General features: G+C 37.1%; 1 protein-coding gene across 3 annotated transcripts; it reads right to left on the reverse strand.

The window, feature by feature from the left end:
* Positions 1–572: 572 nt before the first annotated feature.
* Positions 573–13,192, reverse strand: LOC127619196 (MRG/MORF4L-binding protein-like). 3 transcript variants are annotated; one of them, XM_052092001.1, is made up of 6 exons: positions 12,991–13,191; positions 12,374–12,495; positions 10,710–10,791; positions 10,543–10,617; positions 10,301–10,337; positions 4,155–4,375 (listed from the first exon to the last, which is right to left on the reverse strand). In XM_052092001.1, the coding sequence occupies exons 1-6, from the start codon at positions 13,124–13,126 to the stop codon at positions 4,303–4,305; spliced, it is 525 nt and encodes a 174-aa protein (XP_051947961.1). In that variant the 5' UTR covers positions 13,127–13,191; the 3' UTR covers positions 4,155–4,302. The 3 variants fall into 3 exon arrangements, with proteins under 3 accessions (XP_051947959.1, XP_051947961.1, XP_051947960.1); XM_052091999.1 differs by lacking the exon at positions 10,301–10,337 and having other exon boundaries at positions 573–4,375; positions 12,991–13,192; XM_052092000.1 differs by lacking the exon at positions 4,155–4,375 and having other exon boundaries at positions 8,930–10,337; positions 12,991–13,189.
* Positions 13,193–14,612: the final 1,420 nt, after the last annotated feature.

Consider the following 14,612-nt stretch of genomic DNA (forward strand, 5'->3'; position numbering starts at 1 on the left):
AATGCGGCACTCAAAGGGGGGAGGCTGGTGGTGAGGGACTGCAGTGAGACATTAACAACAGAACAGCAGAAATGAGCTGAGAGGAAAAGTAGATGAGATGAAGGATAGACATGGAGCAATAGAGCATTGTGCAGTGACTCATTCATATCTTGAATCATCTCTCCCTGCATAAGAATCTGATTGCTTCATCTGAAAGAAAGTATGTGCTGTTTTCTCCAGGATTTGAAATTTGACACGTCAACACGTTATGTTGTTATTCTACAACTAAACAATTTGAAATAATTTGATGTGATGAGTTAAGATGGAATTAGAAACTCTGTTTATTTACAGCCATTATATGGGCCTGACTGGTTTCAGACTGGATTTCTCAATAGAAACCTTATATATAGAAGCACCATCCTTGACTGTAAATCTATCCCTCACAGCCAATTCCTGTCAAAAATCAACGGTGGCGCTACTGTAATTAAGGCCAATAACAGACAGGCTTATAACAAGGTTTTACAGTAAACTTTATTCATCAATAAATAATATTTTGCCCATTCATCTTTTATTCATACACTGGCAGCTAAAGTTTGGAATAACATACAGATTTTGCTCTTATGGAGAGAAATTGGTACTTTTATTAACCAAAGTGGCCTTCAACTCATCACAATGTATAGTCAGGACAAATAATAATGTGAAAAATTACTATTACAATTTGAAAAAACAATTTTTTTCAGAACTTCTTAAATTTCTTCAAAGAATTCTTATAAAAAAAATCAGCCGCATGCAGCAAGACAGCTTTGCAGATCCTTAACATTCTATCTGTCAGTTTGTTCAGATACTCAGGTGACATTTCACCCCACACTTCCTGTAGCACTTGCCATAGATGTGGCTGTCTTGTCAGGCACTTCTCACACACCTTACAGTCTAGCTGATCCCACAAAAGCTCAGTGGGGTTAAGATCCATAACACTCTTTTCCAATGTCTGTGTTTCTTTGCCCACTCGAACATTTTCTTTTTGATTTCGGTTTCAAAAGTGGCTTTTTCTTTGCAATTCTTCCCATAAGGCCTGCAGAGTCTTCTCTTTACTGTTGTACATGAAACTGGTGTTGAGTGGGTAGAATTCAATGAAGCTGTCAGCTGAGGACATGTGAGGCATCTATTTCTCAAACTAGAGACTCTGATGTACTTATAATCTTGTTTAGTTGTACATCTCGTCTTACACATCTCTTTCTGTCCTTGTTACAGCCAGTTGTCCTTTGTCTTTGAAGACTGTAGTTACACCTTTGTATGAAATCTTCAGATTTTTGGCAATTTCAAGCATTGTATAGCCTTCATTCCTCAAAACAATGATTGACTGAAGAGTTTCTAGAGAAAGTTGTTTCTTTTTTGCCATTTCTGACCTACTATTGACCTTAAGACTTGCCAGTCTATTGCATACTGTGGCAACTCAAAAACAAAGACAATGTTAAGCTTAATTTAACAAAGCAAATATCTTTCAACTGTGTTTGATATTAAGGCAAGTGATTTTCTAGTAGCAATTTAGCATGATTACTCAAAGATAAGGTGTCTGAGTGATGGCTGCTGGAAATGGGGCCTGTCTAGATTTAAATAAATAACTTTTTATTATACAATTGCATCTACATCTCACAACTGTGACTTAAGAGGTAACTGCAACTTTGTCATGCAATTGTGACTTTACTTCTTGCACTTAAGAATTATGCCTTAGACAATAGTGATTTTATATCTCACAGTTGTGAATGTATATCTTGCAATTGGCTTTTTATAATAATTGTGAATTTATATCTCACAATTGTCAATTTATTTCTCACAACTGCGACTGTGTTGTTACGAAATATAAATGTGCAAATGTTATTCATTTATATTTGTTTATATTTGGAGCTTCATGGCCAGGCCACTGGGAAAAGTCTCGGTTCTCCATATGGCCAGTCCACCCCTGTCCAGCGGGATCAGAAATCCAGCAAACCACAGACAAGCCCTGGTTCAGCAGATGCACCGATCACTCACAGCTTCACCCGCAGCCTCCACAAGCCATGTACAAGGTGAGCAGTCTGAAGCTCATTCCTCCAGTGATGCCTCAGGAAATCCCTCCACTATTCCAATATCAACATCCTCACCCGACGATCGTTCATATGGTCCCATAGCATGTCGCGGCTTTCTGCTACAGTGCAACAGCACCGGTTCCTCACCGAACACTCGAAAGTAGCCTTCATCGTTTCCCTTTTGTCCAGGCGAGCATTACAGTGGGCCACAATCATCTTGGAACAGAGAGGCCTGGTAACCCAATCCATTGATTCCTTTATGTCATACTTTCAGGAAGTCTTTGCTTGTGCTGTCTGCAATTCCCACACTGCCGAACAGTTACATCAACTCAGACAGGGTAAATGAACCATTACGGATTATGCTCTCAATTTCTGCAAATTCATCTGGTGTCATCTGGTGTCCCCTCGTATGATGGTGAGTTATATTCAGTGCACCCCTGTGATTCACTCACCATTAAGTATTAACATACTGATTTACTATGCAGACACTTCTGTTATGGTAGAGGCCTTTGTTGACTCCTGTACAGCTGGAAATTTTATCTACCGAACACTCTGCAGAGAGCTCCGCCTCACCAAATCCCATGTCCCACACCCCTACCCATCCTGTCCGTAATGGGGAAAATTTTGTGTAAAGGACAATTCACCCATCGTACTGAGCCCCTCACACTACAAACTGGTGCCCTTCATACTGAAAACCTTCCACTTCTCATCTTCGATGGCTCCACCTCCCACATTGTTCTTGGCAGGCCCTGGCTGGTTCAGCACTCCCCTGTCCTGTTTAGGACTTCCTGTGAGATCCAAGCATGGGGAAATCAATGTTTTCATGTCTGTCTTTCTCTCCCTCTACGTTGTCAAGCTACTTCACGCCCCTCTCCCTCATCAGTCGCTCTGTCTGTCCACACCACCTCCATTGAGAGTCCTACCATGAACCATCCCCGTTCCATACCTCCTGAGTATGGCCATTTCAGCAATGTTTTCAGTCCCCAACGAGCCTCTCAGCTACCTCCTTACCGCACCTGCGACTGTGCCATTGACTTGCTGCCAGGTGCACTACTACCGCGGGGAAGGTTCTATCCACTGTCCTTACCTGAACAAAAGGTCATGGAGGAGTATATTGACAAAGCACTCAAACAGGGTAACATTCGTCCATCCAATTCCCCCACAGCTTCCAGTTTCTTTTTTGTGGCTAAGAAAGATGGTGGATTGAGGCCCTATATTGACTACTGCTCACTTAATGATGCCATAATTCAATACAATATCCTCTCCCCTTGGTGTCTGCTGCTCTAGAGACCCTGAGAGGTGTGACCATCTTTACAAAGCTTGATCTAAGGAGCGCATATAATCTCATTCACATCTGAGAGGTGGACAAGTGGAAGACTGCCTTCATCACCCCTACAGGCTACTATGAATATCAGGTGATGATGTATATATATAGCCTTCCTAATTGTCACTTTTTAAGAGTGTAGGGCATTATTAAATAAACTCTCCATTCTTGGGACTGAAATTTAAGATGAAATACAGCAGAACAGTGATCTACATAACTGTTTTAAATTAGGGAAATACACCACATTTTTACAACAAACAATACAACAAATTACTCAGAAATAGTGCAAATATCAAGCACTATTTTGTAAGCATTTGATCAATGACTGTCTGGTAATATGCCATTTCATACAGTTAATAACACAAGACTACCTTGTTTAAAGTGTAAGTCGCAAAATACACTAGTTAATTATCTGGTCCATCCCAAAAACATTGGCTCGACTATGACAGAAAAATGAAGCTATCGCTCTAAAACAATCTTTAAAAACATTTAATACAGGACATAACACAGCCCTGTTGCCAAACTCAGCTGAGGAAAACGTATTAGTTGTCTTTCCCCATCGGTCTAGTCTGATCCTACATGACCACCAAAGGCTTTCCTTTCTCTATATTTCTGCTGTTTCTTTCAAGGTACAGCTCAGAATGCTTAAAGTGTACACACCCGGATTGAAGAAAATGCACCAGAACATCAGATATTCTCTGCACATCATGTCACTTTCACATTGGTTCTACCATGACCAGTAATATTAGCTACATCTTTCTGAACACTTTTGGTCAGTCTTTGCAAATGTCTGGTGGTCCAAGACTTTAGGTCTACGTCCTGCGGCGCTTGGCTCCTCCAGGGCTGGAGGGATTGCTGGAGATCGTCACCTTCTCCACGGCTCGGTTCCTCTTCCTCTTGTCTCCGGCTGATTCTTTGGACCCGCTGCCCGTCTCACCTGATCCCCCCCTCTCGGTCCGCTCTCTCTCTTTCTCGCGCCTGCTGCTTTTCATGGAGGAATTGCTGCCTGGTGAAGGGAGAGGAGTGAGGAAGAAGAAAATGAAAAAGAAGGGTGTGATAAGGGAACACAAAGAACAAAACAGTTATATATCACTATTGAGGAAAAAAACTATTTCACCATAATTTGCCAGCATATTTTTTGACAACTGCATGCCTAGAATGTTTGCAGTTCAAACTCATCATATCCTATCATACACAAAATTTACTTTACAGGAGTTTCAAAATTACAGCACCATTTGTGTACATTTGAATTGTGGATACACTGTACAAAAACATTTACTGATTTCATTTGATTACTTTTGACAAATTACTGGCAAATCATTTACTATAGTAAACCTAAATCATATAGTAAATAAATGTACTATATGAAACTTCAATGTTCATATTTATGTTGCAATATCACCTTTTGACTCCCAGGTTATTTCACAACTGATTTCAAACAAGCCCAGGTTTGTGCTCCATTCAAAACTTAAGAATACCAATTCAACTGAGACAGCAAACTGGAATTCAAAATTGAATAAGGAAGTAGAATTAAAATGGAATTAAATTCTAAGAAATTCATAACCATTGTTAAGTTAAATCTTTATAATGCATTCTGTTTGATGCAATTTTATTTGATTTTGGAAGAATGCAATTGTCATTGGACTCTTTAAGTTTTTCAGGGTTCTCACTCTTTTCAAGGCACAATTTTCCAGGACATTTTATGTTCCCGACGGATGTAGTATTTAAGCAAATAACACACAAGTGGTCATGATGTATATTGTGGTTATTGAATGGTTAATTTTTCTTAATTCATAACACACATTCATTTTGAAGTGTGCAGCACATGCAGATCATATATCCATTTAATTAAATTGCAGTTTAATAATCACTCTAGAACATATCACAATTTTTATTTCATTATTTGTGCGTTCAAATATTATTTTTCATCCCAAATATGTCAAATTCCAATACATTCCACAGTTAGAGCTACTGGCATTTTTATGACTGGATTCAGTGATTTCGTCCCCAATTTAATATTGAAAAAAAGGGCATGCCATCACCTTGGTTTGTGAACTCCTTTTCATAAAAATCAGCAGTCTGTCCATCAACCATTGTCTAAGGTTTACAACTCAAATGTTTTTGTAGTTAACACAATGGAAAAACAAAATCATAGTTTTCACTATATCAAAACTATTTAGTCGGAGCAAAGCTGAGATGACAGCAGATGAGCAGAGAATGTACGTGACAGACTTATTTCATGACAGTTCAGCAGTCTGTATACTGGTTAGATCTAAGCAGGACTGAAGGATAATTCTGAAGCTAAACAGGGTTGAGTCTGGACAGTACCTGGATGGGAGACATCCTGGGGAAAACTATGGTTACTGCTGGAAGAGGTGTTAGTGAGGCCAGCAGGGGGTGCACACCCTGTGGTCTGTGTAGATCCTGACACCCTAGTCAGAGTTCCCAATCTTTTCAAGACACAATTTTCCAGGACATTTTAAACGCACCCAACGAGTGTAATATTTTAGCTAAAACACATGCGTCCATTTAAATCAAGCTTATTTTGCCATTTGTGTGTTTGTGATGGTAGTTTCTCACCTCCAGTATGCTACATGGCCCAGTGTGGTTATGAATCCCCATAAAGCTGTGATTCAATTTAATAAATACAAAGTATGTACATGCTGCGCACTTCAGCGTCACCTCACACACACACAAGAGTGCACGTGATGATCATGATGAGGTGTTTACAGTGTATGAGCGGCCAGCATTATAAGAACAAAGCAGATGTACTGTATCATTTTCCTACAGTATTTAAACTGCTGAGCATGACTTATCAGAAAAGACAACAGTAATAGCCTAATAATAATATTAATTTTGAGTTTCAATAATGTGCTTTCATCATTGCAAAGCACATTTAACATGAGTTGAATCGAGGCGAACATGTATTTGGAAGAGAAAAAAATGGCAATTGCTTTAATTGGATTGATACCAGGACATTCAGTTTGATTATGAATGAGAAGTTTCACAAGTGCAGCTTCTCACTGTGCACGTGCCAAGCATGCGATTGGCTGTAGCGGTTACCAGTCAAGTGATCTACCTTGGTTGGATCGTGATTGCCAAGCACACGATTGGACGCTGCTGTAATCAATCACAAGGGTGTAAGCATCCTTAACCGTTGATGTTGTTACACAGTGGTTAAGGACGCTTGGTGACAAAACAATACAAATTTGTGTATTCCGAGTCCTGACCGTACAATGTTTTTGTACATGTAATAAAAATGTTAGCCGCACAGTCAAACCATTTTATTATACTAAAATATTTTCCAGGTATATTATATATATGTGTGTATATATATATATATATATATATATATATATATATATATATATATATATATATATATATATATATATATATATATATATATATATTTATTATACACACACACACTCACCTAAAGGATTATTAGGAACACCTGTTCAATTTCTCATTAATGCAATTATCTAATCAACCAATCACATGGCAGTTGCTTCAATACATTTAGGGGTGTGGTCCTGGTCAAGACAAACTCCTGAACTCCAAACTGAATGTCAGAATGGGAAAGAAAGGTGATTTAAGCAATTTTGAGCGTGGCATGGTTGTTGGTGCCAGACGGGCCGGTCTGAGTATTTCACAATCTGCTCAGTTACTGGGATTTTCACGCACAACCATTTCTAGGGTTTACAAAGAATGGTGTGAAAAGGGAAAAACATCCAGTATGCGGCAGTCCTGTGGGCAAAAATGCCTTGTTGATGCTAGAGGTCAGAGGAGAATGGGCTGACTGATTCAAGCTGATAGAAGAGCAACTTTGCCTGAAATAACCACTCGTTACAACCGAGGTATGCAGCAAAGCATTTGTGAAGCCACAACACGCACAACCTTGAGGCGGATGGGCTACAACAGCAGAAGACCCCACCGGGTACCACTCATCTCCACTACAAATAGGAAAAATTGGACAGTTGAAGACTGGAAAAATGTTGCCTGGTCTGATGAGTCTCGATTTCTGTTGAGACATTCAGATGGTAGAGTCAGAATTTGGCGTAAACAGAATGAGAACATGGATCCATCATGCCTTGTTACCACTGTGCAGGCTGCTGGTGTAATGGTGTGGGGGATGTTTTCTTGGCACACTTTAGGCCCCTTAGTGTCAATTGGGCATCGTTTAAATGCCACTGCCTACCTGAGCATTGTTTCTGACCATGTCCATCCCTTTATGGCCACCACGTACCCATCCTCTGATGGCTACTTCCAGCAGGATAATGCACCATGTCACAAAGCTCGAATCATTTCAAATTGGTTTCTTGAACATGACAATGAGTTCACTGTACTAAAATGGCCCCCACAGTCACCAGATCTCAACCCAATAGAGCATCTTTGGGATGTGGTGGAACGGGAGCTTCGTGCCCTGGATGTGCATCCCACAAATCTCCATCAACTGCAAGATGCTATCCTATCAATATGGGCCAACATTTCTAAAGAATGCTTTCAGCACCTTGTTGAATCAATGCCACGTAGAATTAAGGCAGTTCTGAAGGTGAAAGGGGGTCAAACACAGTATTAGTACGGTGTTCCTAATAATCCTTTAGGTGAGTGCATGTATGTATGTATATATATATATTATATATATATATACAAATATTTAGGTATTTTTCAAATTTTCCATGACTGGAAAAATGTATTGCAAAATTCCAGGTTTTTTGGGAACCCTGTTTTTAGAAATCTGTTTTAAGAAATCTTTAGATTACAGAACTATAGATAAAATAGATAATAGATAAAAATAGATAATTGTTACAGTGATGGCAGATTTGAAGACTTTTACATTTTACATTCAGTACATTTACTTAAAATTAAAAATACAATAAACATTATAAATTATAATGTCTGAAATGCCACCTATTGAAATGTTTATTACACTTATTTCACTATATCTAATACGTTTTTATTTTATGGACCCTAGTGGAAGAACACACCATTTCCTGGAAAGCTCTAATAAACTCAATATATTACAAAAACAATTCAAATTTTTATCAATTTTTTATGTTTAAAATTGCTTTAATGTATCTGAAAACAATGTGGTAGACATTCCTGTTGCAGTATGGCAAAATGAAAATCTGTTTTGATGCAAGTTTTAATTTTAATAGGTTAGATATTAGAGAAATACTATATTATTCATATAAAATAAGATACATTTATGAGTAAAAAAAAGAACATGTAATTCTACCAATCAGGGAACAGATAGGCTATATAAATAAATGTAATTCAGTAAATTCCACTACCTATCATTCAAATACAAATTCTTGGGGGGCGTGGATTATTCAATTCAAACTCCAACTGATGAATTGAAAATGAGCCAATTCTGAAATCCAATATTTTGCCCAAACTTCCATGTACACTAAATAGCAACATGCCATGATATTCTATATCAAATACCTGTAGATTTGCTGCTTATAAGCACTTTATATTATCCTTGAGGTCAATATCAAGTAATACTCACCAATATTGCATAAAAAAAAAGCTGTAAAAAGTATCAACAAGTAAATAAAACAAATTGTTTTTATTTCGGTTCATTCAGAGCAGAGTTTGCGAACAAACATAAACTGGAAATACAAGCTCAAAATAAAGGACTTAACTCACCCCAAAAAAAGTGTTATGTTTTTTCCCCACATGTGGTGGAATTATCAGCATATAAAATCATAACAAGCATACTATATAAAAGCCTACCTAAAGTAACGTCTTTTCAATAAGTGTATTTCAATTATACATCTATCAATTACTATAGCCTAAATCTCTCTCTCTCCTGCATACACACACTAGATGGGCGAGTTGGACTAAATGTGGGTGAATTATTAGTATTTTTTTGTGTGTACCCAAAGACAGCACATGCACAGATCATGTTTTTCCTGAAGCTAATAATATCCTCAATCAGCTTTATACATCTTTAATAATCATCAGAAGGGAAATACATGCAATACTCTTGGCTCTTGCACTGTAATAAGCCATATGAAACTGAACATTATCACACAAAAAAAAGGTGTTTAACCTGCTACAGAAGGCTACACACACAAAGTAAAATTAAGCAAATAAATGTGTTGCAGAGGTTTAATTCAGGATCAAAACACATGCTTATGATTTACTAAAAAGAGACAAGCCCATTTTCCTTTCAGGAAACAGGAAGTGTTGTAATTCTGAAAATGTACCGTGTTAACCTTTTGTCTTTAGTTTCATGAAAACATTATCAAAACCAAATAATAACAACAATTATAATCCATTACATAATTTTAAAATAATGTTTTCACTCCAGAACAATTGAAAGGCACTTTGTTCCCACTTTCATTTAAGTCTTGCAAAAAATATATATTTTTCGGTTTTCGTTACTTGAACGGTTTTTAGACCCTGGTGTCAGCCCTAAGTACATAAAGCCTCAGACACAATCAGTACTTGATATGTAAACGTTTAAATCTTTGCACATAATAAGTTCACAAAATCTAACCATGCTGTTATGTCAAGAGCAGTTACTAGCTAGGTACAACTAGACTGAATTCTTAGATGTTTTTACAGCCTGGAATCATGTTTTATAAAAAAATTAAGGCCCAACTGATTGGCCTTTGATTGTCTGTTTCAATAGCTAACAATTATTTGTAGTCTTTCTTTAACCATGCTCATGGTAAATTTTGAAAGATTGGTGCACCTGTCTTTAATGGATCTCATTAGTTGATGTTGTTGAACAAACCCTACACATGCCATGCTTCAGATACACATGAACTGAACACATAAAAAAAGAGAAGGAAGGATAGCAAAAGAAAGACACACATGGTCAGAGGTCTCTGAAAGCTGTCAACAGAGGCCTCTGGTAATGAGCTGGTCTGTATGGAGTTTTGGAACAGAGCGAAATGTTTTCTTCTGTCCGTACCTCATAAAATCCTGGCCAGCCGTACTGGGAACCAGACCTTTGAAAATGAGACAAATGACCAGTGTGAGCCACAATGAGCTTCACGCCAATGGAAAAATGATCCAGAAATAAATGAAAAAAAAGTGATGCAATGACGTAGGATTTAAAAGACAGCTTACATCAGAGAGAGAGAGAGAAAAAGAGAGGGAAAGAAAAACGATAATGGTGAGTATGAGAGAAATAATGAGAGTGAAGAAGCGAACCTTCTTCATGGGTAGCAGGAGGGTCACTCTCTAATTTGAATTCCTCTTTCATGTCATCTTCAGATTCCACTTTACCTGTGCAAAGACATTCAAGAGCATTTAATGAGCAGTAAAAACCAAACAGAATGAGTAATAATCACACAACACAGAGACAAAGAGCAGTTCACCTTCTTTGACGTCTTGTATGATCTCTTCAAGGAGCGCAAAGTTCTTTTCTGAGTTTGGAAAGGGGAGTATTTCTGATTCGTGCTGCAGAAACAGAAAACAGCTCATTAATTAGCTTTGCTCTAAAAGATCATGTTAAGGCAGGAGTTCAAAGCAGAGTAGCATAAACATTATTTATCCCTGTGGGGAAATTTCACCAGGTAAATACTACAGGTCAACTAATTTGGGCAATGCAGTGTGGCTATAATGCTTACAAAAAATGATAACATATCATACGTACACACACACAGAGACATAAAAAAATCCCATACAATATTTCCACAAAATTCAATCAAGATATTATCTGAAAACAGATAATATGCATGCATGCATTCTAACGATGGATGGATGGACAGACAGACACAGCTGAAGTCAGAAGTTTACATACATTTAGGTTGAAGTCATTAAAAGCATTTTTTAACCACTCTTTTGGCAAGTCATTTAGGACATCTACTTTGTGCATGACACGAGTAATTTTTCCATCAATTGTTTACAGACAGATTGTTTCACATTTTATTGACTAGATCACAATTCCAGTGGGTAAGAAGTTTACATACACCAAGTTAACTGTGCCTTTAAGCATCTTGGAAAATTCCTGAAAATGATGACAAGCCTTTAGTCAATTAACTTCTGATAGGAGGTGTACCTGTGGATTTATTTTAAGGCCTACCTTCAAACTCAGTGCCTCTTTGCTTGGCATCATGGAAAAATTTAAACAAATCAGGCCAGACCTCAGGAAAGAAAAATTGTGGACCTCCACAAGACTGGTTCATTCTTGGGAGCAATTTCCAAATGCCTGAATGTACACTGTCATCTGTACAAACGATAATCCACAAGTATAAACAACATGGGACCACGCAGCCATCAAACCACTCAGAAAGGAGGCACATTCTCTCTACTAAATTAATAGTTTGGTGCAAAAAGCACAAATCAATCCCAGAACAACAGCAAAGAACCTTGTGAAAATGCTGGAGGAAACAGGTAGACAAGTATCTATATCCACAGTAAAACGAGTCCTATATAAACATAACCTGAAAGGCTGCTCAGCAAGGAATAAGCCACTGCTCCAAAACCACCATAACAAAGACAGACTACAGTTTGAAAGCACAGAAATATTTATATAAATATTTTTGGCAGAACTGAAAAACAGTGTGCAAGGAAGGAGGCCAACAAACCTGACTCAGTTACACAACATTCCAGCAACTTATTGTGAGAAGCTTGTGGAAGGCTACCCAAAATGTCTGACCCAAGTTAAAAGCAATGCTACCAAATACTAACAAAGTGTTTGTAAAATTCTGACCCACTGGGAATGTGATGAACAAAATAAAAGCAGAAATAAATCACTCCCTCTACTATAATTCTGACATTTCACATTATTAAAATAAGGTAAGGATCCTAACTAACATAAGACTGGAAATAATTTCTACGATTAAATGTCTGGAATTGTGAAAAACCGAGTTTAAATGTATTTGGCTAAGGTGTATGTAAACTTCTGACTTCAACTGTAGTACATTCTGCATGTTGTAAGGAAAATACAGCACATTTGCGAAGTAAATAAACATGATATGTGCAATACAGTGTAAACACTTAATAATGAGGTAAATAAATCAGTTTTTTCGTCTCTTACCAGCGCTTGCATGTCATACATGGTGCTGAGATGATCCCAGATTACTTTAGATGGCACCTGTCTACCGATGTTCTGACTGAACTTATCACGAATACAGATCATGTGGAAATGACGATTCACTCCTGGAAATATAAGACACGCTTTATTTTGCAGCTCTTTTACACTGTGACCAACAAAAAACCTGGAAAACAGTTTCTGTTGTTGTTAATTAGCCTAGCCTAGCATGCTAGTTAGTAGCCTAGCTAATGTTTACCAACCAAAACAAAAACTTGGAGCGACTACCTCCAAAATCCAAAACAATAATATACCCATTAATACTACATTTTGATGGAATAATGAACTAAACATCAAGCCTTAAAGCCATGGCACATTACACTCGCATATCACTTGGCGGTTGGACACTATCATGTTAAAGATCAGCGAAATGCTTAAATGAATACTAAATTCTGCAATTACAGATTAAAATCATGATGTTCATAATCATTAATAACTATTTAATCGACACGACCCTTATACAGCGCACGTGGTCTTATTTACGGTGATGTTTGCTATTTCACGTGCAGTCATTTATTGAGATATCAGGGTTATTTACATCACATACTTCAAACTCGTCTTACCAACAGGTTTGTGACCCAGCATGGCGTGGAAAAGACACACTTCTACTTCTTGACTCCATACTATTGATTCATCGGGTGTACAGATGCCGGTTTCTGCTTGTTTCTGTTCCGATGACAGCGTCTCCTCTTCCCCCATGTTTCTCCAGTGATTCAGACGCTCACAGCTGCTCCAGACCTGCTGATGACATTCAACAATGCAGTGCTATTCATGTCATTACACTTGAATCAGAACGATTGTCTGATTTCACTATGTGTATTTACAAAGTAAAATACACTACTGTTCAAAAGTTTGGAATGTTTTGGAAATAAAATGATCATTTTGTTCACCAAGAATGATTTAAACTAACCTACATTGACTGCTAAAAATTATTATTTGCCATCACGAGTAAAATTGTACTTTTAAATAATTAAATACATAAAAAGTTATTTCAAACAGTGATATTTTGTAATATTATTATGTAATATATTACTCATGGTTTTGGTAGGCTTTTGACAAATTTAAGGCATCCTTGGTAAACAGAAGCATGAATTAAATCACAATATCTATAACTTTTGATCAAAGTTGTGTGTATGTGTGCGTTTTGTGTGCGTGTGAGTGAGTGTGTGTGTTAGTTATGGTTAAATATTGATTCTGTATGTATATGTTTTGATGTTCTTTATTTAATAGATGAATCAATAAAAATGTTAATCACAAATGCTTGAAATAGTTTTGTAGAAAAAAAATATAACTGTGTCAACGTGTTTATTCATTGCAAAACTAAAATTGTACTTAAAAATAAAAAAAAATGAATACAAATAAAAAGTCTTGGAACAAATGAAGAAAAGCAGTCAATAAGTGCCCAGCATAGATGGGAACTCTTTCAATACTGTTTAAAAAGCATCCATGGTGATACCTCAAGAATTTGGTTGACAAAATGTCAAGAGTACATGTCTGCAAATTCTAGGCAAAGTGTGACTACTTTGAAGATGCTAAAATATAAAATAGTTTTGATTTATATTGAATTTTGTTTAGTCACAACATAATTCCCATCGTTCCATTTCTGTTATTCGGCAATGTGTGTGTGTGTGTGTGTGTGTGTGCGTGTGTGTATATATATATATATATATATATATATATATATATATATATATAAAAGATGTTTCACAAAAGCATTTGTCTTAAGATGGTTATTTATATCTTTAGTGTCAATAGGAAATATAATGTTAGACTCACAAACATTTCTTTTGCAAATAGAAAAGTTTAGAATAGAAGAACAGGGAGCCCTGCAACAGATGTCATGGCCAAAAAGAAGAAATCATATCAGAGGTGGAACAAGTGATTACATTTTTATAAAAGATTAGGAAGACCCTTTTTCATTGGAATAAAATGCTGAAATGAATGGTGAAACTAATTTGTTTTCATGTTTACTTTCAGGCAATTCACTGATTGATCAGATTACCCGATGCATGACAAGATTTCCATACATCAGTCCAAGGCTTAAACATACAGGAAGCTGCAATGCCATCGACTAGATAAAACACTGTCTTTAAAGCACAGATGGTGGCCGAGGTTCATTGGGTTGCATGGAGTCTTTTCCTGCAGCAGGCCATGAGTATTCTTTGACAGCACACGAGACTCGCTG

The sequence above is a fragment of the Xyrauchen texanus genome, chromosome 25 (assembly GCF_025860055.1).
Source record: "Xyrauchen texanus isolate HMW12.3.18 chromosome 25, RBS_HiC_50CHRs, whole genome shotgun sequence".
NCBI classification, from domain to species: domain Eukaryota; kingdom Metazoa; phylum Chordata; class Actinopteri; order Cypriniformes; family Catostomidae; genus Xyrauchen; species Xyrauchen texanus.

Excerpts from the sequence above, each read along its gene's own strand:
- LOC127619196 (XM_052091999.1), bottom strand. The coding sequence starts at position 13,126 with ATGGGGGAAGAGGAGACGCTGTCATCGGAACAGAAACAAGCAGAAACC. Across the intron at positions 10,792-12,373 it reads TGTATGACATGCAAGCGCTG|CACGAATCAGAAATACTCCC; the intron begins GTAAGAGACGAA and ends CTGTTTCTGCAG. Across the intron at positions 4,376-10,542 it reads TCCTGCTACCCATGAAGAAG|GCAGCAATTCCTCCATGAAA; the intron begins GTTCGCTTCTTC and ends TCCCTTCACCAG.